Below are 26,653 nucleotides of genomic sequence, written 5' to 3' on the forward strand. Positions count from 1 at the left end.
TCGTCTCTGCCCAGAAAGCATCAGCGACCATGGGGACCTCTGAGTTGTGCAGTGTGAAGTGCTCCGGTATTCCCGCAGGAACCTCTGAAGAGCGACCTCTGGGTCTGACTGCTCGGCCACGGATATGCGTAGAATCTTGTTCAATGTCCGCATGAATCGTTCTGCCTCGCCGTTAGCTTGGGGCCACTGCGGCGTGATGCAGTGATGCTTTACTCCTAGGCGTGATAGAAATTCCTTGAACTCGTACCCTTGGAACGGGGGCCCATTGTCTGTTTTGAATACGTGTGGCAGACCAAACAGTGCGAAGGTCTTATCCAGCATTGGTAGCAAGTGGTCGAACGCAGTTGACGGTAGCACCTCCACAACTGGGTATGGGTATTTCGTGTAGCCATCAATCAGGACGGCAGTCACTCGTCCGTCCGGAAAACTCCCAAGGTCGAGACTGACCCACGACCAGGGTGACGGGGCAGGGTCTTTGGTTATCACCGGTGCTGGAGCCTCCAGGCCGCCAGTGAGTTGACATGCTCGGCACCCGCGCACGAAGTCATCCATGGCCTCTTCTAGATTAGGGAACCATATCTTCTCCCTCATCCTGGCTTTCATTCTTCTCGTTCCTTGGTGGCCCTCATGTGCTAGGGCAGTCACCCGATCTTGGAGGTTCAGGGGTTTGACGATGCATGAGCCTCTCAAGACTACACCGTTTGCTGCGGCGCTCAGTTCTTTATGGATTCTTCATACTTTCCCCAGACGGGACCGGTCTGCTTCGTTCCATCCACTAACGTCGTGGAGGAAACCGGCCCACGAGCCGTTCTGTATTGCTTCCAACACTTTTCCTAGAACCAGGTCAGTCCGTATATGAGCTTCAATTTCCGAGATAGGGAGGGATTTTGGGCAGGCCCACTGTGTGGTCATGTTGACAAAATCTTCAGTCAGCTTCTCTTGGTCGGAGGTCTCTTCTGTGATGGCTGCCGAATGGCACGAAAAAAGGTCAGCTGGGTTCTTGCCCACTGATGTAGAGATGTAAGTGGCTGCAGGCCCACTTGATGGCAAGTGCTTCGCGTTCAATTTGTGAGTACCTTGTCTCTGTTGCAGTCAGCGACTTGCTTGTGAAAGCTAGCGGGACCCACGTTCCTGGCCTTTTTCTTGTGTCAGTAGGGCTCCCAACCCCACAGGGCTGGCGTCTACTATCAATTCATTTGGTCATTTTGTGTCGAAGTAGGCCATGGTCGTCTTCTCCAACAAAGCTGACTTCACCTTGCGAAAGGCTTCTTCCTCTTCTGGGCCCCATTTCCACCCGACGTCTTTCTACGTCAGGTTTCGCAATGGTCGCGAGGTTGGGTATGAATCTCCCACAGTATGTCGCCATACCTAAGAGGCTTTGAACTTCTGACGCTGTTGTGGGGGCTGGGGCTAGTTGGATTGCCTGTCATTTTCGGGGGTCTACCTTCACACCCTCCTGGCTGAAAACATATCCGAAAAATTCGATGGATTTCTTAAAGAACTGGCACTTCTCCTTGTGGAGGGTCACCCCGTGTTCTGTGAGGTGCTGGAGGGTGGCACGAAGTTGGCGGTGATGGTCCTCTAGTGTTGCGGAATGTATCAAGATGTCATCGCTGATGTTCAATACCCCTTGAAGTCCGGACAAGATTTCTCTCACGGCGTTCTGGAATATTTAGGCGGCTGATGATATTCCAAAGTTTAGCCTCTTGTAGCGCCTGAGCCCCAGGTGTGTTGAGAAGGTGGTTATATACCTACTTTCTTCCGCCAACCTCAACTGGTGGTATCCTGCATTGAGGTCCAGCTTGGAGAACCACCTGGACCCATTTAGGTCAGCCAGGATGTCATCTACTGTTGGCGCCAGGTGTCTTTGTCTTCGTATCGCCTGATTGGGCATTCGCATGTCTATGCAGAGTCTGTTCTGTCTGGGCTGTTTCAGTTTCTCTAGTATAACCATGGGGGATACCCAGGGGGTTGGTCCAGTTACCTTCTCTATTACTCCTTGTTGGTCCAGTTTCTGCAGTTTTTGCTAAACTAGCGGTCGCAGGTGAAACGGGATTCGTCAGTGCCGTAGGGCCACGGGCTTTACTGACGTGTCGATGTGCAGTCGTACAAGAGGTCGCTTCATGCTCCTCAGCCCTCTGAACAGTTTTGAGAACAGTTCTAGAATGTCCTCTGTTTGTAGTGTCTTCAACGCGTTCGGAAACGTCACCAGGCTTAGGTCTTCAGCGGTGTGACTTCCCACTAGAATATCTGCTTCTGTATCGACAACATGGAACGTTGTCGTCACTTCGTGGCTCTCCGACTTTACTTGAACAGTCATTTTTCCTTTTAGGGGTAGTGGCATTTGACTGCCATATGTGAGGATTCGTACTTTGGACGGCATGAGCGTTGGTCTTGCGTTCAGTTTCTTGTAGTGTTGGCTTCCCATGACATTGACCGACGCCCCGGTGTCAATGAGGGCCATGACAGGGGACCCTGCAATCTCGATGGCACATGTCGGCTGAGGACGCCACCTTCGTTTGAGGTCACTCGTGAATGATATGAGAAGGCACTCTTCTTCTTCGTCAGTGGACGGGTCCTCGAGGTACGTCCTATGCTGGGTAGATGTCTTTGGCATTAATGCCATGTCAGGTTCATCTAGTGAGAGGTGCCTCACCGCTTTGCCACTGGATTCAAGCAAGCCTGGCTGAAGACGGCTGAAATGCCAGAAACCGGTTCTAGGAAGCTTGTTTCCGGTCCAGGGAAGGCATGGCTTGGCAGTTCGGGCTGGACTGTTCCCATGAGGCACAGGGTCAGACTGATTTGCATATGGCCATGTCTGAACTGGGGTGGCGGAGTGGGCTAAAGAACGGTGATGGATCAAACCCAGATCTGTTGACTGGGTGTGAGTGTTTGATTGGTTCTGATGCTCCGTCCATCACCACCCCCTTTTGTACCGCTCTGGTCTCGATGCAGCACCTCCTCACAGACACGATGTTTCGCCTCCCCTGTGGCAACCAGGGTACCTTCCTCGACCTCGGCACCGACGCCTCACCTCCACGACGCCATGCATCATCCATAGACTTTGTCTACAAGGTACTGTTGTTTGGGGGTCCATGTGACTCCATGACTGACACCTCACACGTCTCGATCGGCACCGTACTTTGTATTTATGCCTGTCGCAACGTCAAAATAGCCCCATGTGAAGCTAATTTTGCTTCTACAAGTTCTATTTTTGCAATAACTGCTATAAAGTGATATTTTGATACATGTATGTTGTATTTAGTTGTTTTAGTCTTGTTTGGTTTAAATAAAGATACTTTATTCTTATAAGCTGGTGTGGTATCCATTTGTGGTGTTTTCACTGTTACTGTGTGTTTGGAGTACAAATACTTTACACATTGCCTTTGGGATAAGCTTGTCTGCTCATGCCAAGCTACCAAGGGGGTGAGCAGGGGTTATCTAAAGTGTATATGTATCCCCATTACCCTGACTAGAAGCAAGAATCCATACTTGGACAAAGGTACATACCTCTGTCAACTAGAGACCCCCATTTCTAACGCCCACTGTATTATGCAGAACTTAGCATCAGTGTAATAGTGTTGTTGTCAGTCAGCTGGAGTCCTAGATGTGATATGCTGTGCACCCTATGCGGCTGTGCCGCCATGCTGTGTACCTGTGTTGCAAGCTCACAAGCCCGATCTTATCAGGATGAACTGATTTTTCATGACTTGATTGTCATGGAAAAATCAAGATGAAACGAAAAGCACTCCAGCTTCAACAACAAATGGCAGTGACTCTTAGGGAGTCATCGAGTGTAGAGAAAAAACAGCTCTTTTAACTAAGTCGTGTATACTTAACAATGACTAAAATAGGCATTCCAGAAAAATGCTTTGATTGATTATGTTTGCTTGGGTTTTGAGATCTATTGTGGCATCATTTCACTAATGGGCACTTGTATGGCCTATGTTAGTCATCCGTGCACCTAGCTATCCTATAGTCAAAGGGAAGTCTTAGAAATCTACCTATTCTAAGTAATTCTCATCTTGCCAAATTCCTTTTTTCCTACCCCCTGGGTTAACTCCTCCTGACAAGGTTCATGGGCAGCACTTCCTGCATATGCTGACTATCTTCAATTCAAGGCACACCATTGCAGTGTTACATGCACTCCACCTAATTCACAGCTAACTCTAGGCCAAGGATGGGCTTGAAAAGAGGCTGTCAATACATTGTTTTCCCTTTTGCGATGTCTCTTCAGACATGTCTAGTTGCTGCTGCTCGCATTTGTTCTTTTTTGAATGCCTGTTTGTTTTGCCAAGGAGTGTTAACCCCTTCCCCGCTCATGACGGAACCGCTCCGTCATGAGCCACGGTTGCCGTGTGCTCATGACGGAGCGGTTCCGTCATGCCACGACCGTTGGCAGCCGCTCCGCCCACGCGGTGCTGTTTCCCCGCCTGTGCGGGGGGACAACGCAACTGGGCGGAGTCATGACGGAACCGTTCCCTCATGAGCACAGCTCAACCGTGGCTCATGACGGAGCGGCTCCGTCATGAGCACAGCGCCACCGCGCTGCCCCCCCGCATCCCCCAGCGCTGCGGCGGAATTCCGGCCGCAGCGAAGGGGTTAATGTGAGTCCATTAACAGTGAGATGGTCTCATTTGTATTTAAAAGGCTATCACTGCTGTCTCAACCACAGCCTGTTTAACCCTTGTTTGGCTACAAGAATTTACACAGAAAGACACTGACTCAATTTTATTTTGTATTTCACAAGCCTGACAAGTGACTAGATGGAATATGATACAGCCAGTCAGTCAAAGAAAGCTTTATTCAATTGCTATATCAAACAATCATAAAAGCACATAAAAATAAACACATCGGTCATTTCATAGGTTAAAATACCAGACAATTAAAAATATTATCCATACTTCATTATAAAATTTTAGACATAATAGAGTTATCATAGTTCCAATTTCCGATAAAAGTTAATTAAATAAACATACATTTCCATCGACTCAATACTCATTTTAAAAAAGTTAGAATCCTAAAAACGCTATGCTGATTATCCAAAAGTTGCAATACAAGGAGAGCAGGTCAACATTGTCGAAGGCCCGACTATTTTAGAACTGGTAATATACAAACTTTCCTCACATCAGTGTAAAACCTACAAAAGAGAACGACATGTATCGTGGACTGTGCTGAGTGGTTATCACAAGGACACATTTGAAGATCGTGAGCCCAGTCATTTCTGGCTTGTCAGTCAACAACATTCACCATGTTGCATTGTGGGGTTTGTAGTCTTGATTTAAACACTTAATGGAGCCCCATCACAGCTATGTTTTAGAATTTTATGAAGTCGTGTAGTTCATGATAAATAATTGCTTGCTTTACAGAGAAGCTTTACAGAGAAAGCAAAAGTGAACTCTGTGTTTTTCTGATGGTTCACTCTTTTACGTCATGCATGAAATCATAAACTGGCAATGCAAATTGTTTTGACTTTTGTGTAGTGGAATCTTTTATACCGAGCTACACAATACAACAGATGTACAACACGGGCACTAGCAGTACATCCTTACCTAACACAAAAATAAGTAAAGGACAGGTAGCAGTAGCAGGAGGAACATCACACGGTTTTCTCAAACATATATACTGAACCCACACAGCACAGGTATTTAACTCACTGACAGATAGAGCAGAGTTAAAAGGCTTTTGTAAGTTTTCCATAAACACACATAAGCATACAAGATGTACAACTCTCCTAGAAGAAGCAGCCAAACCTCTTGTGGAATTATTATACATTCATGTACTCATATTGACGCACCTAGTGTGGTACGCTTCATCAGTCAGTTCCATATATAGCATCCAAGAATGCTTTTATTCTTTGGTGGTACATTATCCTATTTATGATGCCCCTAGTTTGGGTGAGGTTGTGACCCTTATGTCAAAAGGTATGTTTTCCCTTTGTTAAACAGTCAGACATATATTAAAATTGTGTGTGAGTGAGCTAAAAATGTTTTACAGGAGTCTTCCCACCAAAACATTTAAAAACGCATGGTCAAGCAATGAGCAATGGTTCTTTGTTCTATCTACCTGTTTCAGTGCTGGGATGTTACTCCTGTGAGGTCAGATGCCTTCCTTAGGACCACAGGTATCTCACCTCAGATACTGTGAAACAGTACCTGGTTCATAGGACATATTTTGCAAGTTTTTTTTAACAAATCATTTGTTTATCATAGCTGGGGCAGCAGTAGAGGGGACAGCCCTTCTTTATGGAACAGTTAATTGTTGGGGAGAACCAAAGGAAGTTTCCCTCCTTCAGAGAACAGGTACAACTTGGGAAGCAGCAGCACAAACTGTTCCCATCACAGAACACATACAAATCTGGCAGCAGAAGTGGAAGTTTGCTTTCTCAGAGAACAGGTACAGCTTGGTAGTAGTAAAGAAAGCTTCTCTCGCTCACAGGAGGCCTGAAGTGTAATCTTCCATGCCCACAGAACGGACCCTGAAGGAAAGACTAGTAGAAGCTTTCATCGCTCAAGGAACGTTTACACTTAGGTCATGAGTAACGTGTAGGTAACAGATAAATCTCTGGAGCGGATGCTCAACTCAATTAGAGGAATTTAAAGGTGGATGAGTGAATGAATATGCAAGCTCTGACACCATTTGCACTTAGATGATTTTCCATGTCGGTATCTTGAAAATCCTGCTGCAGTCACTTGACAAATTCTGTTTCAGTTGATTTTTAGGTTCTCAGGGCCTTATCTACAAGGAAATGATGCAACGCAGCACCCAAGCCATTTAGCTGTGGCGTGCTGCTTCATTTTCAAAGCACAGGGTTGCGTCGCATTAACAACAATACAACGCATCCTTGTGCTTTCCCCTGCACTGGTGAACAATTGGCTGCCAGCACAGGCACCTTTGCATCATTTTGCAAGGGTGCATACGCTGAGGAGATGGTTATTTTTGTGCCGGAAGGGACACCTTCCTACACAAAAACAATCATTAATGGTGTTTTTCTCTTTCTATGAGCATGCATAGAGAGAGGAAAAAATGAGAAATAAAAATATTTCTCATCGTTGCGCCATTCCTACGCCTCCCCATGGGAGACGTAGGATTCTGACGCATTCACAGTTTAACTAAATGTTGTAAATCTGTGAATGTGTCAAGTTCTATGAATGGTGCGTGGGAACACCCACAGCAACACCCATGGAACGCCCCTTTTACGCAGAGTAATGCGTGAAAGGGCCAATATTTACTTGGCCATGAAAAGTCATGCAGGGTGACTTTACGTGGCCTTGTAAATATGGGCAAGCCCACTGCGCCGCCTTTGTGTCAAAAAAAGTGATGCACTGGGAGTGCAATGGGCTTGTAAATAAGCCCCTATGTGAATTGAGTTGAGTCCCTTAGTGTATTGAGGAGTAGCCATTATCTAGTAGGTCATTGTTAATTGGAGCACAGCACTCATAGCCTAAGTAGCTATGCTCTTGAAAGGCACACAGGTGTCAACCTCTTTAAAAAGGCTTTAAATGTGCACGCACCAGGCATTGTGCAATCCCAGGCTCGGTGCTGCACCTGTGCCAAATGTTAAGGGCCACCACTGGTAGTGAGTGATTTGTGCATTAACTGATATAAAACCACACACGCTAACTTTTTATCACTTCCACAAGTCTGTTATCAAAAGAACATCAATGTAATGCAGTCTGCTCTGCATAAACACGCACAGTGTGATAATTTTCCAGGTCAATACCTTTAATAAAGTGGACTGCATCACTTGGAAATAAATGCAAAAATGTTCAATGCCTTGGCGTGTATTGAACCACCAACACACATATTGCCCATTCACACTTTACTCAGGAAATATCCATTGTAACTGAATAAAGAGTGCATTTTCCCTAAGTAAGGATGACCAGAGATTCAATTAAGGCAGCCTAATGAAAACATGGACATCAACACCAAGCTTGGTCACTAGCGGATACGCGCCAAACAAGCGCTTTGACGCCTCGTCAGGGGTAGTAAGCGCTATATCAGTGCAATTACAATACCAGCCAGCTGCCATGTTATCAACTACCCAGTGTTAGCCATTGGCTTATATGGAACTTCCCACGAGAAAACAGCCACTACATTGCTTAAGTTGTTACTACAAGTTTCCAAAACCTCCGCCTGTCTTTTGAGTTGACTCAAATGACTTTTCCGAGAATTGAAAGAGAACTGAAGAGGAAGGATAGAAAGAGAACCGAGGAGGAAGGGTAGAAAGGTAAGTAGAGAGCAATCTGAAAGAAAAGCCTCCATAAGGATTATTAGTAATAAATGCTAACGACTCATATGTAAAGGGCAGTACTCCTCTATATCGAGGTGGAACACCAAGATTATCCTACCCATATGGACTGCATGGCCTGATATAATATTATACAGCATACCTTTCTTTATATTTCTAGCTACAGTAAAACTGTAAAAAAAGAAACAAAAAGAAAAATTATTTTAAAAATCTGTGTGAAACAAGTGTTCAGACAGACTATCATAAGGGAAATAGCAAATTGATATGCTATTTATCTGAGAAGCGCATGAGCCTTTTTTAAAGCCAAAATGAAAAATCGTAAAACATATCTGTAGATAAATGAATGAAACTAGTAATCAAAACAGTCATTAGGGAAATAGCAAATTATCAGAGTTTTATTCGAAAAGAGGAGCTTTGCTGGTAGAGTGTGTACAGGAAGCCAAGCAGTGAGGAACTATGGGATGGAGAAAAAAGCAGAAATGGCATAGTGGGAACTGAGCACAAAGGATTGTAAAGGGACCAATGAGTAACAGATAGTACAGGGAGGGGGAGAATCAGAAAAAAGGGGAGAAGGATCCTGAATTAAAGAATAAAAAGCTGGAGGATATCTTTCTAAGGATGAAGTATAATCATGAATAAATACAGGCAAAAGGACTAAGGAAATGTGATTATAAAAAAGGACAATTTCATTGCAAAGGAAGTTTACAGGGAAAAGCTCAACCTCATTTTCCAAAAGTGGAAGAATAAAATACAAATACCAAGAGAGGTCCGGGGGTAAACCCCTTTCATGAGAAGAAGTTTTGAATTAAGAACAATGTTCATAAAAGGCAAGACGTTTTTTATATCATTGGAGGTTATGTTTAGTGTCAACTTTTTATTCAGGTGCAATTGTATAGAACAAACTTCGCTGAAACACCTCAATGCTATTGAATGTAAAATGCATAGCACTCCATAATAAAACACCGTTTCTAGTCCATTATTTCCTACCTTACTTTTTGGGTATGTTCACAATTCAGGGGGGCAAATTGACATTCATCCAATAAGAGTCAGATGTAGCTTATTTACAATAACAGAAGAATTTAAGGCAGAAGGCAGTAAAGTAAGTATGTCAGGCAGCCCACCATTTGCTAAAGTAGAATAGTCAAAATCATAATCCTGCTCTCAGGATGCCACAGTCCAAGTTTTTGGCACTACAACACATCTCACATTCCCTTCTAAATACCACATATTCAGCTATATGCAGCAGCATGCAGTGACAGCAGTTCTTTGGACTTGAAATTTGAAGCAGGAAGGCTGGATCAGAAAAGTGCTATAGCATATAGACTCTGCCCATTTAGCCCACCCGAATTTTTCGCTTTTGACTACACGTTTTTTTGTACTTTTAATGTGAGCAAGTCTCTCAATCTGTGTCTCACTCACGTTCACATTCATGGCAATTGGACTGAGCATGCTATCCACCAGTGTCCACCTCTTCAGACAAGGTCACTCCAAAGCAGCTAGAGTAAATGGCACTGGGCAGGTTACACGTGAGCTCACACATGTGAGGGCTGCATATGTAAGACTACCATTGCGCGCAACCCAGCATTTGCTCACAGATAGCCTGGTGCAGAAGGGACTCTTCAGGGGTTGATACTGACGTGAAGTAGGCTTTATAATAGGAGTGAGCATTCGTAGGGTAGGTCTGTTGTGCTTGCTGAAGGTCTGTTGTAATGTAGTATACATTATAGGCAAAATCTGTCCTAAAGTACAGTTTTGCATTATTTAGTCCTACAAAATCTATTGATTTATCAATCTGGAGTAAACCCTGCATGCTGAGTTTGAGTTTGCGGTCCCCCATAGCCCACATACACATATAATGGGTCTTCAAGATTTGACTTATTTCTCTGGCTCAGCTCATAATCAGATTTTAGACCTTTATCCCCTCAACTAATTACTCTGCTCTCTGCAAAGGGATCAAGCACATCCCAATACAAAAGGAAAATCAACTGTGTTAGACACAGTTCCTGGGAAAGTAAAGGGTGGGGAGAAAATCTTAATTTGATAATTAGCTTTTCACCCTACACCTGGGCTAGGGCAATGGAACCAATGAGGGAGCCCAAAATTGTCCTATAATGCTTTGCAGGAGGGATGGTACAGGGGTGGGGGGTGATCTGACACCCTAGGATTGGCCAGGAGTGACTTGCACCCACAACCTCCAACCCTCACTTAAACACCCCTGCACAACAGAGAGAAAATTGAGAAGACCCTGGACCTGGGAGTGGGGATAGCGAAAGGATTGCCAGCTGGAAGAGAAGAGACCTGATTTCCTGCAAGGATGGATTTTGAGAATTGGCTCTGACTCACTCCTAGGACTAGGATGGGTCTCTCCGGGGCATGGGGGGCTGAGCCCTTTATGCCCCTTGAGGAATAGTTGGGGGAAAGGACCTAATGGGGGGGGGGGGGCGTTGAGTGGTGACACTTGGAGTTCAGTGGACTGTCCCTCAACTCCTCTGCCACCCAGGTGCCCATCAAGAAGCCAGAAGACTTTGGTGCCTGGGGAGTGTGGCAGGGAGGCTGGTGGGCTGGCTGGTTGTACAGGGGCTGCACAAGATGCTCCTATCAGCAGAAGAATGACATCAGGAGCCAGACAGAGGACAGGTCTATCACAGGGAGTCAGGATATCTGGCTCTTCATGACAATGCCCCTTCTATGGCCAGGTGGCTTGAAGAAAAGGCTACTGGTAGCTAGGACTGGTTACCAAGTGCAGAGCAAGCCAAAGATGAGTACAACTGGTCCAAATGGGGCCAGAGATGTGCTGCTTTAAAGATTTCTCTTCTTACAAAAAAGGAAAATGAGAAACCAACCTCAAAGTGCTCTATCTGACCACCAGGGAAATTCCCTGGGTCAAGACCAAGGGGCTCTTCGCAACACTGACATTTGTTTTTCCCTTGGGGGGAGGTGGGCATGGGGTACCCTTCTCCCAAAGCATTACTGTCTCCAGGGGGACCCATCTTCCCAAGAGTTGGCTCATCTGTAACAGGTTCTAGGACTTCATCTCCTGGACCTCAATCTGCAAAGCTAGGCAAGGAATGTTGCCCACCCCCCATGCTCATGCCTTTGGTTGGGGGTCCCATTAGCGATTCAGCTCCATGCTCATATTAAGTGGGGAAGGAACACAAGAAGAACATTCTCCTGCCATGCAGGGCAGAAAAAGAAATGCCTGCTCACTTAAATGTGGCTGTGTGAGGTCTCAGGGGCCTTGGGGTTCATGGCCCCAACTACCCAGACAGCCGTCGCCTCCCAGGTGTGACCGGGGCACCAATCAAAAATTGATAAACCACTGTCTTGCACTTGCCATTATACCAGCCTTTCTCTGATGGTAACAACGAAAGCAAGCCTTATAGGGTGGGCGGCAAATGCAAATGTTCAGAAACAGTCTCTGTGAGGACCCAGTGATGGTCCTCCCAGGTGAGAATTTATGGATTTTCTGTAACATTTTGTTAGGTGCTGCTCTTATGAGTACATTTTAATTCATTTTCTAAAATTGTATAACTCAGTTTGAGATAGCGTAAGCACATCTATTTATTTATTTCTATATTGAAATTTGTGGGCACAGTTTTGCTTTCATTTCCCCAGTTAGCCCTGTGATCTTCTGTACTGCACCATTAGGCAGATTAAACAATATATTAACTATTTCACTTAATTTATTTAAAAATGCATCTATATAAAACAAAGAGTTAACAAGCTAAAAAGGGATTACATACAGAAAATTACCAATAGGGAAAAAAAGAGTTACTCATAAATTGTAGCACACAATGGATGTTTTAAAAGGACTTGAGCAATCATATAAAGAACATCACAAGTGAACACAGAAAATACCTTAATCAGTGGCCTTGGCGCACTGCTTGATACCTGAGCTGAGCCCTCTGCATTACAGACCCCTACTTCTGATATCAGAAAATGCAATAAAAGGGGGCAAATCACAGAATAACCGTGTTGCAAGCCTCAGAAGAGAGTAAAATGCACACAACAATCTATGAATCATTTTTAAGTGGCAGTATTCACGTCTACTGCAAATCAAAGGCATAGAGATACCAAAAATAAAACTGGTTCTGTATCCTCACACATAACTTCACAACTCTTTAAAAAGAATCCTGGAAATGTGGCGACAGCATACGGAGACTATTGCGGGCTGTACGACGCACGCAAAATGCTTTTTTTAGCTTACATTCAGTAAAAAATTGTTAATTTAATTGAGGTGAATTTAAATGGGAAAGAAAGTGTTTTGTTGCTGAATCAGTTATAGAGTGCCTCTATTGATGTCAGTGTCTTCCCCATAATTACACCTTCCTATGCATAGCCTTGCAAAAAGTGGCTAGTGAAAGAAGCAAAGCCCCAATAGGCTGCCGCAAGAGTGGTCTTGGGAGGGCCTAGATGCACGTGCATCTCACAATCATCAATAGACTACATTGACTGTCAGTAGACTATAGTAAAATCCAAGACAATAGTCACAATTTATATTGTACCGGGACCCACACCACCTATACACAAAATAAACTATGGAGCATATATACAAATGCGTTGCGTTGCCCTTGCACCACGCAAGTGTCGCACAAGGGCGACACAACACTAAAGTAAGATTTGTCAAGCTGCGCAAGCGTGGTCCTGCGTGACTTGATAAATCTAGAGTAACGCAGTGCAAATCGCTGTGTTGAGTTACTCTGCCATGGCATTCAATTGGTAGAGCGTGTGTGTTCCCACGCAATCCACCCAAGGATTTTGGTGCATTCCCACATTTACCAACACTGGTAGATCTCGGAATGTGTCAAAAGGCTACACCTCACATGTGGCGTTTTATCCTCTTTCTATGTGCGCTGCAGCAGTACACATTGAAAGAGGAAGATGCATCAGAGGTGCCCTGTCCTGCACAAAAACAATCCTGCTTACAACGCTCACACCCTTGTCTATGTTGGCTCTAGGTAGCCGAAAGTGCGCCAGCGCAGGGAAAGGACAGGAATGTGCCATTTGATATTAAATAAGTGGCATTCCTGCTTTTTCCCATTCACGCAACACAGCAAGGTGGCCTGCTGCATTGCACTGCATGAAAATTTGATAAATGTGCCCCAGAGTGACCAATATCTGCACTTTGTATTGAGAAGATTTCATCTGTCGGATAAAATGTTGCGATCCTGGAAAACTCGGACCTGGATTGCACTGCTGGGAATTTAGAGAGCTGAAAACATCATATGTTGTCACTGTCTGCACCAGAACCGTCTGTTGTGATTCCACATAAGGCTTAGCATTACACGCTCAACTGCTACAAGAACATAGGTAGCACATGACTTTAGAAATATATAATAGAAGAAACAAGTAAACAGGAAGCTTTCTCACTCTACTGGACTATTTTCAATGCCTCCTCCTCCAAATACACAGGCAAGGAGACAGACAGCATGCAGAATTTAGACTTATATACCTAGCTGAGGAAACCCCCCAAACTCTCCTAATCATCAGCTATACATGCCTTCCCCATTATCAAGACACGAGTTATTATTGCAAAGGGGATCTGCCATATACTGTGTTCATGCTTACTACAGTTCATATGTCTAAACAGGTTAAAATTGAAATTGTCCTGAAAATTCACACTACTGAAATGTTTTGCTCAACTTTGATGTCAACATATGTTATGTTATGTTAGGAGCTTTTATATTGCGCACAGCTGCCCCAGCTAAGGGGCGTCCTGGCGCATGACCGGTAAAACACAACTAACACTGAAATTGGAAGTAAAAGAAGGGGCCGCAAAAAAGAGGGAACAAAGTTTAAAACAAAAGGGTTTTTATTGCTTTCCGAAACAGAAGAAGGTCTTCCATCGCGCGAATCTCAAACGGAAGCGAGTTCCAGAGCACTGCTGCTTTTACCCGAAAAGCTCGACCGCCAGCTCGACTGAGCTTAAACCTCGGAACTACAGCAAGCGCTTGGCCCATTGATCTTAAAGAATGGGTCGGAATGTAGCAGGTCAAAAGACTCGAAAGGATCTGAGGAGCTAATCCCCTCATAATCTTGAAAGCCAGGCATACGACTTTAAAATGAATTCTAGACTTAACCGGCAGCCAGTGTAACGATCGAAGAGTATTTGAAACAGAGCAAGACCTAGGCAAACCAACTACGGCTCTAGCTGCAGCATTTTGAACACGCTGAAGGCGGGTGATTTCTGCCTGGTTTGTCCCTATCAGGAGCGCGCTGGCATAGTCCAGACGAGATATGACTGTTGCCTGAACCACCAGCTGCCTGGTAGGGGGGTCAAAAAACTTCAGGATAGGTCTTAAGCCCCGAAGGACCCCAAAACAGCAAGCTGCAGTTTTCTTGGTGTGCCCAACAAAGCTCAAAGAGGAGTCCATCCACACTCCCAAATTTCTCAACTCCGTAACCGGAGTTGGAGACGGCCCAAGTTCCGGAGGCCACCATCTATCCCCCCAGAGTTCCTTACCCCTCCCCACCACCATAACCTCAGTCTTCTTAGCGTTGAGCTGGAGAGAGTTGGCATTCAACCAGCTTGCCACCGCTCTCAGACCATTCTGGAACCTAGGGGCATCCAAGTCAGCATCCCCGCTGATGGTAACCGCCAGCTGAGTGTCGTCCGCATATGAGACCATATACATGCCCCACTGCTTGGCGACATCAGCCAGCGGCCTCACGTAGAGATTGAATAACGTGGGACTCAGCGAGGAACCCTGCGGCACCCCCAGGTCCAGGGAATATGTGTTAACTTTCTGTTAACTTTCTGACCTTGAATCAAAATCTGATATAACATTCACTGCTGTAGAAACTAGAGCAGGATTGTGCACAAAGAAAAGTAGGTGATTTGTCAACTATGTAAGTGGAATCAAAACCTCATTATAGACATTTAGTGTGCACTTTATTATATACTAATGAGATATTGTCTGCAAGAGATTATGGGGAAAGAATAGAAACATGGTGTTGTAACTAGAGCTGGAAGTGTTTACCAGCTGGATTTTAAATACCGACTGTAAACTGGAGCTGGGTATGTTGAGCAGCTGAATTGTACATTCCTGTAAGATTCCAGGTGCAAGTAAACATTTTGGGCTTGCAAACCCTGTATTTCCGAAAAATCACAAGATTTGCAACCATAGTGTGCTTTTTTACAATGCACTAACTCCCTTTAAAAGCTTTTATGAAATGCAAAAACGGTTTATGACCAATTCCGAATAATTAGGAGAGTATGTGAAAGGAACGTATCCTCCTATTGGCTATTATCAGTGAGAGTCATCAATCTTGGAGCTGTCCCAGTTGGACAACTTCCCTTATGTATCCAGCAGTTTTCAGGCAACTATAAAAATGTTGAGATAACTCTGGTGATTAATGTTCCTGCTGGAGGGGGATCGGGATTTGGTCGAGTGGCTAGCGCAGAGGGTTGATGTGGCTGCTGCAGCAAATGTGTGCCATGTCGATAACAGAACTGAGTGTGAGTGAAGTATAAGTTGATCTGCAAAAAAATTAAATGTATGTAAGAGGCTTGCTGGAGAGATGAGGGGCACTGTTGGAGGGTGGTAGTGAGGGAATTTATGGAGAAGGAGGGCATTGGGGGTAGGGAAAAATATTGCCTCAGCTAGCGTCACCAGTGCTAAAACCAGCTCAGCTTGGGGGAGTAGGTAGTAGTCCAGGGGACCTTTACTTGCTTACACTGAGGTCGTCCTAAACTAAAACATTTACTTTTTTTAAGCATCGCTTGTTCCTTTCGGAAACAATGATTTTTATTTTTTTATTTTTTAAGTTTCCTTTGGAGAATGTAAACATTGGTATGGTGATCTGCTGATCCTTGCAAGCCACAATCCCCGCATTTGCAGCCAGTTACAAGGGGTCACAAACAGAGACCCACCTGATTCATAGTCATGAGGCAGGTTGTTCTGCAACCCCGTGTGGGACCATTTTGTGACACAACCTGTTAATAACAGATAGATCGCAAAAAGTAAGTGTGCACTTTGCAACCAGTATTTGCAATCAATCTGTTAGTACATCTGGACCCTCATTAATAAAACTGTATAAGCTAAATGTGCATTCAATGAATTTGAATAGAGATTCTTTGCTAATTTGTTGGTCATTCTTAAACTGCGCGGAACTCCAGTATTCAGTGTCTTGGCTATCTCAAACGTTACCATAACGTTTATTAGAACATTGGAACGTTGGCAGCTCCATTGAAGACAATGGAGCGCTCCGGGCTAATACTGGCCGGTATAAGCCCGGAGCACCAACATTCCAATGTGTCTTTGTTCACAGCTCTGGCTGTGAACAAAGACTTCAGGGAGCCTGAGGGGATTTCAATCCCCTCGCGCTCCCTGAAGGGCTTTGTTTTGGTAGAACATTCTGCCCTCTAGTGGCAGAATGTTCTAATAGCCTTATAGCCCTTCGTAGCAGGACTATACCGCTGTTAATGGCCCGCTGCTGTTGTTAAAGTCCCTCGCCTTCGGCTCGGGCCTTTAACGCTGCAGCGGGCCATTAACAGCCGGTATAGCCCGCTACGGTGGGCTATAAGGCTATATTATGTTCACAGTCATTAATTTGATTTGATTTGAATTTTGTGAAGCTCGAAAAAATACCCAGAGGTGTCTCGGCGCTAAGAAGTAAGGAAAACATAGAGAACAGAGTTAGGATTTAGTGAAAAGACAAGTTTTTAAAAGCTTGCGGAAACTCCAGAGAGAGGAGGCAGATTTTATTTCCAAAGGAAGCAGGTTCCAGTTTTGAGTTGTACAAACCAAAAAGGTCCTCCCTCCCCACGAGGGGAGCTTGTAGGGAGGCACCACCAGATTCTTGGCTGTGCTGGACCTAAGGAACGTACCTTCTGAGTTTGTCTCTTAAGAAGACTGGACCTTGTCCCAGAAGCACGTTATAGGTGATGCAGGGCCCTTGCATTGTGCTATTAAGTGCACTTGTGTTTCTGCTTCAACACCTATGGGATTGTGTGGTTTCTGATGACACAAACAGGCTCAGTTTTGAGTGACACAAACTTGCCCCAATGATTATAATGTTTTGTCACAAGAGATAAAGCTGGCCCAATGATGAATGAATGAATGAGTATAAGATTTATATAGCGCATAGTTACCCTCGGGCATCCCAGCGCTTTAACCAGAGGTGACGACCGTAAGAAGTAGACAGTTCAGCAGCATCAGGCAGGGAAGAGATAAGTTTTGAGAGATTTGCGGAAACGTAAGAAGCACATCTCTGAGCGCAAACTCAGGGGGAGTCTATTCCACAAAATAGCTATGTTGACCGAATATCTTCGCCCACCCGCCCGCGCCCTTTTGACCCTGGGAACATGAAGAAGATGTTTTTGGTCAGATCGCAGGGCCCTAGTGGCTTTATAAGGCACAACTAAATTCCGCAGGATAGGAGGCCCCTTCCCCTGAAGAATCTTGTGTGCAGTGTAAAGAGCCTTGAATTTGACCCTTTCCCACACCGGAAGCCAGTGCAGGGCCTTCAGTGCCGGTCTGGCTGACTGCCTCCTTGGTGTGTTCATAAGCAGCCTGGCGGCGGCATTTTGAACTAGTTGAAGTTTATTCAACGTAGCTTCAGGGGCACCAAGGAAAAGAATGTTACTGTAATCTAATCTAGATACAATAAGCCCCTGAATAAGTAGCTTCCTCGATGTCCAAGGTAGCAGGGGGATGATGAATGATGGATGATAAATGTGTTCTCTGCTTATGAGGAATCTCTTGTAGGGGTTTAGAATGCTGAATCCCTCCGAAAGCTGTGATCCTCCCATGACTTTTTGGCAGGGTAGTAAGATATTATCCCATATTCTTCACAATTGTATTTTATTTAATCTTGTTTATGAACAAAAAGACTCGTATGTGTCATTAAGCTAAGATTTGTATGAAGTGAGCATTGAAAATCTGCTCTTGGGACCCGGACTGCCAGCTCTTTCGTACTCGGGCTTTACTCCAATTATCACACAATCCGGGTCATCAATTGTGCTCCCTGTAAATATTGATTCTGTGGTGGTGGATTTAAGTGGGTGAGGAATTTGCACATCACTCTGCGGACTGGACCTTGGAATGGGGGATAACCCAGCAATGGATCCCCATTTCAAGGATGACAAATTTGGAATTCTTTCAGTTTTCATACACAATTTGCACCCGATTTAACTGGCAAAAAAGGTGGCACTGAAAACTTCAAGTTGTGCAATTAGTGTTTTCATTTAAATATTAAATTGGGGGCGTTCAGGAGGTCGTGGCTGAATCAACAATTGCGCCCTATTTGTCGTGAGGGTCTCATTATTCTATAGACTGTGCTGCCCAGACGTCAGTGGTTTGTGAACTTTTCCTTCCATTACTAAATGCAGAGTTTGGACTAATTCCAATGACTGTCCTGGTTCCATTAAGAGAAAACAGGCACAATTAGATAAATTGATTGGACAAGGATCATGCTGGACCGGATTTGAAAAGATTTCACAAAGTGAAAGTCAGACTTGCACGTGCGAACAAACCTGATCCTTAGCATGCAAAACCAAGAGATGATCCATGGAGCCAGTTATGCACGCGGAGTGGTCACTTACGCATGCGTAATCTCACTAGGCGGGAAGATCTTGAATATTAGTAAGTAGCACCGAGAGGAGTAGTGGAGGCATTCCAGAGGAGAATTAAGGGTAGTCTGTTAAATACAAATTATGTGAGCACTCACACAGTAGTAACTTATTAGCATTTAGCACATTTTCAGCGATTTTTCTATACATCCAAACTCACAACTGAATTGCCCAGGTGTAAGTGGGCATGCGGGGATTGGAAAATGCTCCATTCCCAGTTTCCACAGAAAATATGGTGCAAAGAAAGGCTATTTCCCGAAAATATATATTTTTCTAAAGTTCTCTTATTTTCTAGCCCTCTGTGAATTATTTATCCTTCAGAGACACTGCATATTCATAGTTAGAAGAAGAGATATACTCTAGAAATAAATTTTGAATATCGAACATTTACAACAACAATAAAAATGTGTGCACCTGTGAATTGTGTGACATAGGACCCACTTGTAGTGTCCAGTACTACACCTGCAGGCCCAGAGATGTACAACATGCTTGTGAACTGAGACTGCAGCCTCTCCTGAAGGGTGAATTCCATGTCTCGAAGGGGATGCTTCAGCATTGAGAGGACCCTTCCATCATTGGCTCGTCCCATTTATAAGCTGGTCAGTTGCACCCGAGAGAGAGGTGCATTCACTAGAGTTCTTCCTGGAGGGCATAAGCCAGTGTTAGGTGATTGAACACTGGGGGCAGAGAGATAAGATTTGCTGGCAGATGAACACTGCCCATTACTTGTAAAAACCACCTTTCCGCATAGAGCGGGTTATTAAATGGACAACTGTTTGGTTTTGTTCGAGCACAAATTGTGCCATATATTTCGCAACATATCTTGCAAAAATGCAGGTAGTACGTTTTTAAATGTAACAGTGACCCACGTTTAGAGCTTCTATTATCTACAGCAGTAATGTGTAAAATGAGTCAGGCTACTGAATTTGTATTGCTTTGCGTGGCTCTCTGAGTTAAAGGAGCCTTGAAGCAAAACATGAAGACATAAGCGCTATTCTGCATGAGCTACAATGAGGAACAAGTTGCAGCAAGAAGAGCTGCAGAGTAAACACTAAGTTCACGTTGGGTTTTGAGAGCATGAGACACCTCTTTAAAGAGTTGGAGCAATTAAATATGCATTGTTTTCAATTTTTTTCCTTCATATAGTACCTAGCGATTCGGGCCCTACACTCCTAAGACATCTGACAACAATTAAACATCTCGGGGACCTGCGACAGAGTCTGAGTTAGTCAATGGCAGGCGCAACATCAAGGCAGTGTTGACACCTTGAGAACATACTGAATTTCTACATCACTGCATATCTAGTCTGCTGTACAAACCTGGTGGTACAGCTCATCGGGTTTACCACCAGCTGCTGAGATATGTGTGCAATCACAGTCAAACCACAGAACTTAATTTGGTGAGTTCGTTGAGTTCAGGCAACATTAACGGATACTATAAAAAAAAATCACCTCTGGAAGGCAGTGAAGTAGGCACTACAAAAATATAAGCGCTACATTCGTAAGTGTGCGCGGATTTAGCTATGCTCCTGCGAGTTCACGCTGTGCACATTAAATGATATGTTCGTGGTTTTACTACAAACCACAGCATGCGCGTTAACCCCACTGTCTGTACTGTAAACATCCTCCAGGTAGCTCGCCCACGCGGCATGGCCCGGAGTAGCCCCTCTTTAGTTTCTCACAGCCCCCAAACCCCCTTGTACTTTGTATTCACGGTACGGCGCGCCTGGCACAAGAAACCCACTGTAGGGAGCGCGGCTTCCTGCACTCCGCCGTGTTACCATGGCGCACGGCGTGTGGGCAGCGCGCCTGCACGGAGCGCGAAGACCGTCCGTCTGGAAACCCACTCAGTTCAGGCTCATTTCTGATTGCGGGAATTTCTTGCTGAGCACGTGGGGGTAAGGCATTCTCCACATGAACACCGTGTCCGTAGATTTATTGCGTGGCTTGGCCCTGGCTGCTAGGTTATAAATACACCCTGTTTAAACAGATCTTACGGCTCCTCAATCTCTCCCGCGTCCTCTTGAGAAAGCTCTCTGGATCGAGACCTCTGAACCGGAAACACTAAAACGCTCTGGACCTGTCAGGTTTATGTGCTGTCCCTGGATGTTTGTCTGCCCTTTAATAAGCGCTGCTGTGCAAAGCGCTCCACTGCGCCCCTCAATTATAACCTCTGCCTCCCCCCCTCCCCCCCCCCCCCCAACAAAAATCAACACCCTGCATGTTATCTGTGCAGCAGACACGGGATCTGGTGACTCAGTGGCTCAAGGCAACCACTGGACAGAGCTCTGGCTGTCCATTGTAACAGGTTCCATTTCCTGCAGGTCCACTCAGCACTTCATTCTTCCGAGGTTGATAAATTGGGTTTGGTAAGAATAAACATCAATTATCCCACCCATGAAAGACTCCAATGTGTACGAAATTTATCGGTGCGAGAATTATCGGCAATTACAAATTTTTGACTTTAAGATGGGGAGTGTGTGGTACTTACCGCACCAAAATCTGAATGTCCCATTTTTACCGGGCATTTTTTACTCGTTAAATTAGGCCAGGTTTTACCTGAATGAGGGGCGCCATCGTTCACACCCAGTAATTATTGGATACGATAAGCATAACAGCACTTATAACTGCCACCTCTTCACAGACAGATGTTTGCGCAGGGACTGCCATTTACCACAGCACTCGTAATGAGTGTTAAGGTGAAATCGAGCCAACAGCCCTTGATACCCTATGCCCCTGTGAGGTCAAAGCGCCTAGAGACGGCCCGTGCTACAGTGAATCAGCTTCCAAATGAATGAGTAGGTTTTAACATGGGAAATAGTCGGGCCCATTGGATACAGTTTAATCTCTAGGACCTGGTATCATGAGTTCAAATCCCAGCTTCCCCACTTAACCAAAATGTGTTATCTGACACAAATCACTGTGGATCTGAGGACCTGATTTCGAAAGGGACTCGCCCTCATGGAGGAGTCTCCGGGCCTCGGGCAGAATCTCCGCGGTGAGAAATCTCATTGCGGGGTCTCCACCGCCAGTGCGGAGACCCTCTGTGACCCAGGCCCTGAGTCTTACAGCACCAACATCTGAATGCCCCATTTTACTCAGGCCCATGTGACTCAGGCCGAGTCACAATAGTTTTTGCGGTTTTAACAGTAACCGCAAAAGTTTTAGTTTGTATTCAGAGCTCTAAGAGAAAGTTTTGGAGTTTTTTTGACTTCTTATTCCACACACAACTGGGGGAAATCACCAAATCGAAGATGCACTTTCATAGTAATAAATTCAGATTATAGATTTGAATATAGTGGTTCCTACTGCAGGCTATGAGGCGACGGCGTGGCCATTGGAAACGGACAAAACAGACACAAAATAGTAATTTTGTGTGTAGCCACACACATTAGCAGTGTTTTTCACCCTATCTGCACCCATAATCCCGCTCATGAAACTTGCTGGACTAAAGGTGAAAATAGGGTGGCAGGGTCCCATCAACCTTCTATACGCCCTGCTGCGTCGAAGATTTCTCAACCTGGAAAAATAGTTTGCACCTGCTGAAATAAACGTGTTTTCATGTATGTATGCGATGCATAGGAGTAAGTATGAGGGTCTGGGTCTATGTGCGCCTTGTGCAGATTTCACCACATACTTCGGAGTCTCTTTGTGAATCCACAGATGTGTGGAAAGATTCTCAAACTGTAGACATACGGTGACGTGTCGCAGACTTCCACACAGTTTGGTGAATCTGCCCATTTGCACTGTGTGCTTCAGTTCTCTTACCCCCCCCCCCCCGAACATTGCAAATCCTTTGGAACAGACTAACACCTAGCGTTAGGTACTTTTGGGGATATCAGCAAGGAACGGCGATGAATAACGCAAAGCGCGCTTAGCGCTTTGTTATTCATCACCGTCGATCTCTGGAATTTATCGCCCTAGTAGCGCGTTATCAACAACACGTTGCTCCAGGGCGATAAAAATTCCAGAGATAGCGGGGGAAATCGCCGTTTTGCAGGGAACATCGCTGGTTTTCCAGCGATGTTCCCTGCAAAAGGGCGATAAACTTGCTGATACGACCCGGTGGTCGTAGCAGCATAATCCACCCCCTAGTTTAGGGATGGTTAAATCAGGATTTTAGCAGACGTTAGTTTTTGGAGAAAACCGCTGTTTTCTCCCAAAACTAACGCCTGCTAAAATGCTGGGGCAGCCTTGTAAATATCGCCATGTGCACATCAGCAATATTTGCAAGGCTGTACTGCCCAGTGACGCCCCCTTTGCATCTCATTAGAGAAAAAGGAAAAAGGAGGCTAACATGCATAATCGCATGTTAGCACCCTCTTGTGTATAGGGCGATAGTTTTATTTCCGCTTTAAAAAGCGGAGATAAAGCTCTTGTTAATATGCCCCCTTGTGTGTAAACTGCGCATCTAAAATCAGTAGAATGAGCATTTTGGATTTAAATGTCCGTTCAAGAAATTACCTCAAGACACAGTACCTTTTCATAAGGTAGAGCCCAGTCTCTGTCCAAGACGACCATGCTGAGCTCTGCCCCTTCAAACACATCGGCTGAAATTTAGCGTGCTAATATTGTGCATGAAGCGCCTTTGAAGCCGATTCTAAGCACTTCTCACAAATCAGACTTTGAGACTCACGAGGGTAAAGAGACTGATCAAACGTCACTGAGTGTCACGTGGTGAAGCGTGGGCCTTCATTCTAGCTGTGTAAACTAGCTGGCCACGCCCCCTGACTCTGGGTCAGCTGACCACGCCCCCTGGCTCTAGGTCAGCTGGCCGCGCCCCCTGCTCGAGGTCAGGTGTGGCGCTCTGAGCAGGGGGTGAAAGCGGCGCGTCACCTCTTCCTGGTAGTTCATTCCGAACTGTCACTGTCTTATAGGGGAGCAAAAGAAAAGCACCGGTAGGGGTGTTTTACCAAACCCCTCACAGAGCAGAGTGAGTGATGGTACATGGCGGTGTGCTAGTGGTTACAGAGACCGGGCCATGCAGATGTGTAATCCTCCTTTCATGCCTCTTCCAAGGCTTAGGGGGGCTCCAGTGGGGCAAAATGCTGAAGACTTCACAGTAAATATGCGAGCCACAGCAGCGCTGTATGGGAGATCCAGCTGGTTGGTGGGGCAGGTGGTGTGTCCTGGGGTGACACATGTGGAGTTCAGAGCATTCCTGACTATTTCAAGAAGATGAAGTAATCTTCCATAAAGTTATCTCAGAAATGTAGATATGGATATGCAGCTCTACACCAGAGACTCGGATTTCCTATAGTTCATTGTGAATTTCGAACTGTGCCAGATACAACTAAATGCATTTAATTCGGTTCCCGTAAACCTCCCTTCCGCACAGAGCCCAGGTCCCTCTGTTTTCGGCAGGATGGCACTCTAAAGCTGGTTTGTACAGTGAGAAGGAGGGTTGCACTGAGCAGTGTGTGCAAGCTTGCAGAAGCTTGCCTCAACCTCATACCGGGGTGATGGTTCGTCATGTGCCGGTGGAGGGATCAAACCCTTTAAGACTCTTACTTGAATGCACCTATGTATTGTGCTTCTGTAGAAAAGAAGCACACAGTGTCATCCACAGGTTCACCAACTGATGAAACACAGCCACCAGTGGCACACACAGACAGCAGCTTCCTCAGCCATCAGCAAACACAAGCTAAACAATGGGCATACCACCAACAAGCACAGACTGATGGTCATGCGATTGACAAACACAGACTGGTGCTGTTGCAACCAACATCACAAACTGTAGACAATCAACAATCACAGACTTGGATTGGTGCCACCAACAAACGCAAACTGTAGATGGATTGCCATCAACAATCACAGACTGGCATTGGTGCCACCAACAAACACAAACTGAATGATGGCTATGCCATCAACAAACACAGACTGGTGCTTGTGCCACCAGAAAACACAAAGGGACCGAGGGCTATGCCATCAGCAAGCACAGACTGGTGCTTGTGCCATCAGCAAACACAAACTGAACGTTAGTTATGCCATCAGCAAGCACAGACTGGTGTTTGTGCCATCAGCAAACACAAACTGAACGTTGGTTATGCCATCAGCAAACACAGACTGGTGCTTGTGCCATCAGCAAACACAAACTGAACGTTGGTTATGCCATCAGCAAACACAGACTGGTGCTTGTGCCATCAGCAAACACAAACTGAACGTCGGTTATGCCATCAGCAAACACAGACTTGTACTTGTGTAATCAGCAAACACAAACTGTTGATCATGCCATCAGCAATCATAGACGGGAACTGGTGCAGCCAGCAAGCAAAAACTGAACGATTGCTGTGCCATCCACAAACACAGAATGGAGTCGTTGCCACTAAGAAATACAAACTACTGCGACCACCATAAAGATAATCAAATTGCTGTTATCACTACCAAACAAAATCAAACTGCTGACTTTTCTATAAAGAAACAAAAACTGCTGCCAGTGCAAACCACAAACTACAAAGTGCTGCTGGTGCCACACATATGTGCTGCTGGTGCCACCAACAAACACGAACTCTTGTTGATACCACCAAGAAGCACAAACTGCCTCTGGTGCGGTCATCGAACACAAAGTACTATTGGTGCCACCAACATATAAGAATGATGTCACTTGCATCAACAACAAACTAAAACTGCTGAACAGTTGAATCCAGCAAAGTGTGCGCCTGGTGAGGGGGGCCCTCTCCCGGGACAGAGCAGGGTCACTGCATGCATGTGGCACAGGGGAGAGGGAGGGAGATGGCCAACTTACCAATTCGGAGCACTTGCTGGGCTGCCTGGGGGATGCCCGATACAAAGCAGAACAGAAACACTAAGAGTCCGCCACTGGTGCCCATACTGAACACTGCGGGGCTAAGGCGGCACGCGCTCTCCATCTTCCCATTAATGCACGCTGCTGCTGGGCCAGGTCCCTGCATTGGCAAGCTGCTGGTGCTCCGGGTCCTGGCTGTATTTCCACTTCATCCTCTGTGCTACGTGCTTATTGTGCCGAGGTTTGCCGTTGACATCAGGTTGAACTGTGTGCGCTTCTCCGGGCGTCCTCTTCTTTAGCCCATCACTGCACGAGTCACGGACTCCCGGGACGTCACGCGTGAAAGGTGCTCGGACCAGTCCCGCCTGCAGGTGAACGCCGAAGGCGCCGGGCTTCAAAGTTGCCCAATGGAATCAGCACCAGCCCGTCCCGGCTCCCGCTAGCCCAGCGGGGAAATACTGGAAAGAGGGCTCAGATACATTGCTGCGTTTCTTCAGCTTCCGCCTGATCCCCTGCAGATTAACCCCCGATCTGAGCGGCATTCGCGTCCCTACTGCTACTTTACGCTGCTACACACGGGGCTGATTGAATCTCTCCAGCATCCTGACGAGAACAGCATCTCGGCTCACAGCAGCGGCCGCAGCGCTGCCAGGCACGTGGCACGCCCAGTGAAGTGTGCATTCTGCATCAGTGACATCTAAGTAAGGATGCATACCGTTAAAAAAAGATACGGACGGTCGGCTATTTGCCGAATCAAACACATGAAGGGTGTTCTTTATACTACAGGCCAGACAATAAGCAGGCATTTAACAGATGTTTCAATATTCCTGGGAAAACGACATAATTCTGCTCGCAAAGACAATTAGGATTCACAATGAAAGAAACGTGCTTTTTCTGTACTTTGGCTTATTTTTGACAGATTAGAGTAAAAAGTAGACGGGATATTTTTCACTTCGGGGTTCTCAGTGACATCATAAACTTGAGCTTGGATCTCCTCACTGTCTGATGTCACTCATGTATTGCTTAGTACTAATGGATCGTCTTGTATGAACATAAATAGTTGTGATTTGTATACCCACTTTTTA

At 45.5% G+C, this 26,653-nt stretch overlaps 1 protein-coding gene across 3 annotated transcripts in view; it reads right to left on the reverse strand.

The window, feature by feature from the left end:
* GRIK1 (glutamate ionotropic receptor kainate type subunit 1) overlaps nucleotides 1-26,155 on the reverse strand; it is a 968,246-nt gene extending 942,091 nt beyond the window's left edge. For all 3 annotated transcript variants that reach the window (XM_085623097.1, XM_085623095.1, XM_085623096.1), the window contains exon 1: nucleotides 25,569-26,155. In XM_085623097.1, coding sequence (XP_085479223.1) covers nucleotides 25,569-25,734 — 166 coding nt within the window. In that variant the 5' untranslated portion in view covers nucleotides 25,735-26,155. The remainder of the gene's footprint in view (nucleotides 1-25,568) is intronic.
* Nucleotides 26,156-26,653: the final 498 nt, after the last annotated feature.

Source organism: Triturus cristatus, chromosome 8 (assembly GCF_964204655.1).
Source record: "Triturus cristatus chromosome 8, aTriCri1.1, whole genome shotgun sequence".
In the NCBI taxonomy this organism is placed as follows: domain Eukaryota; kingdom Metazoa; phylum Chordata; class Amphibia; order Caudata; family Salamandridae; genus Triturus; species Triturus cristatus.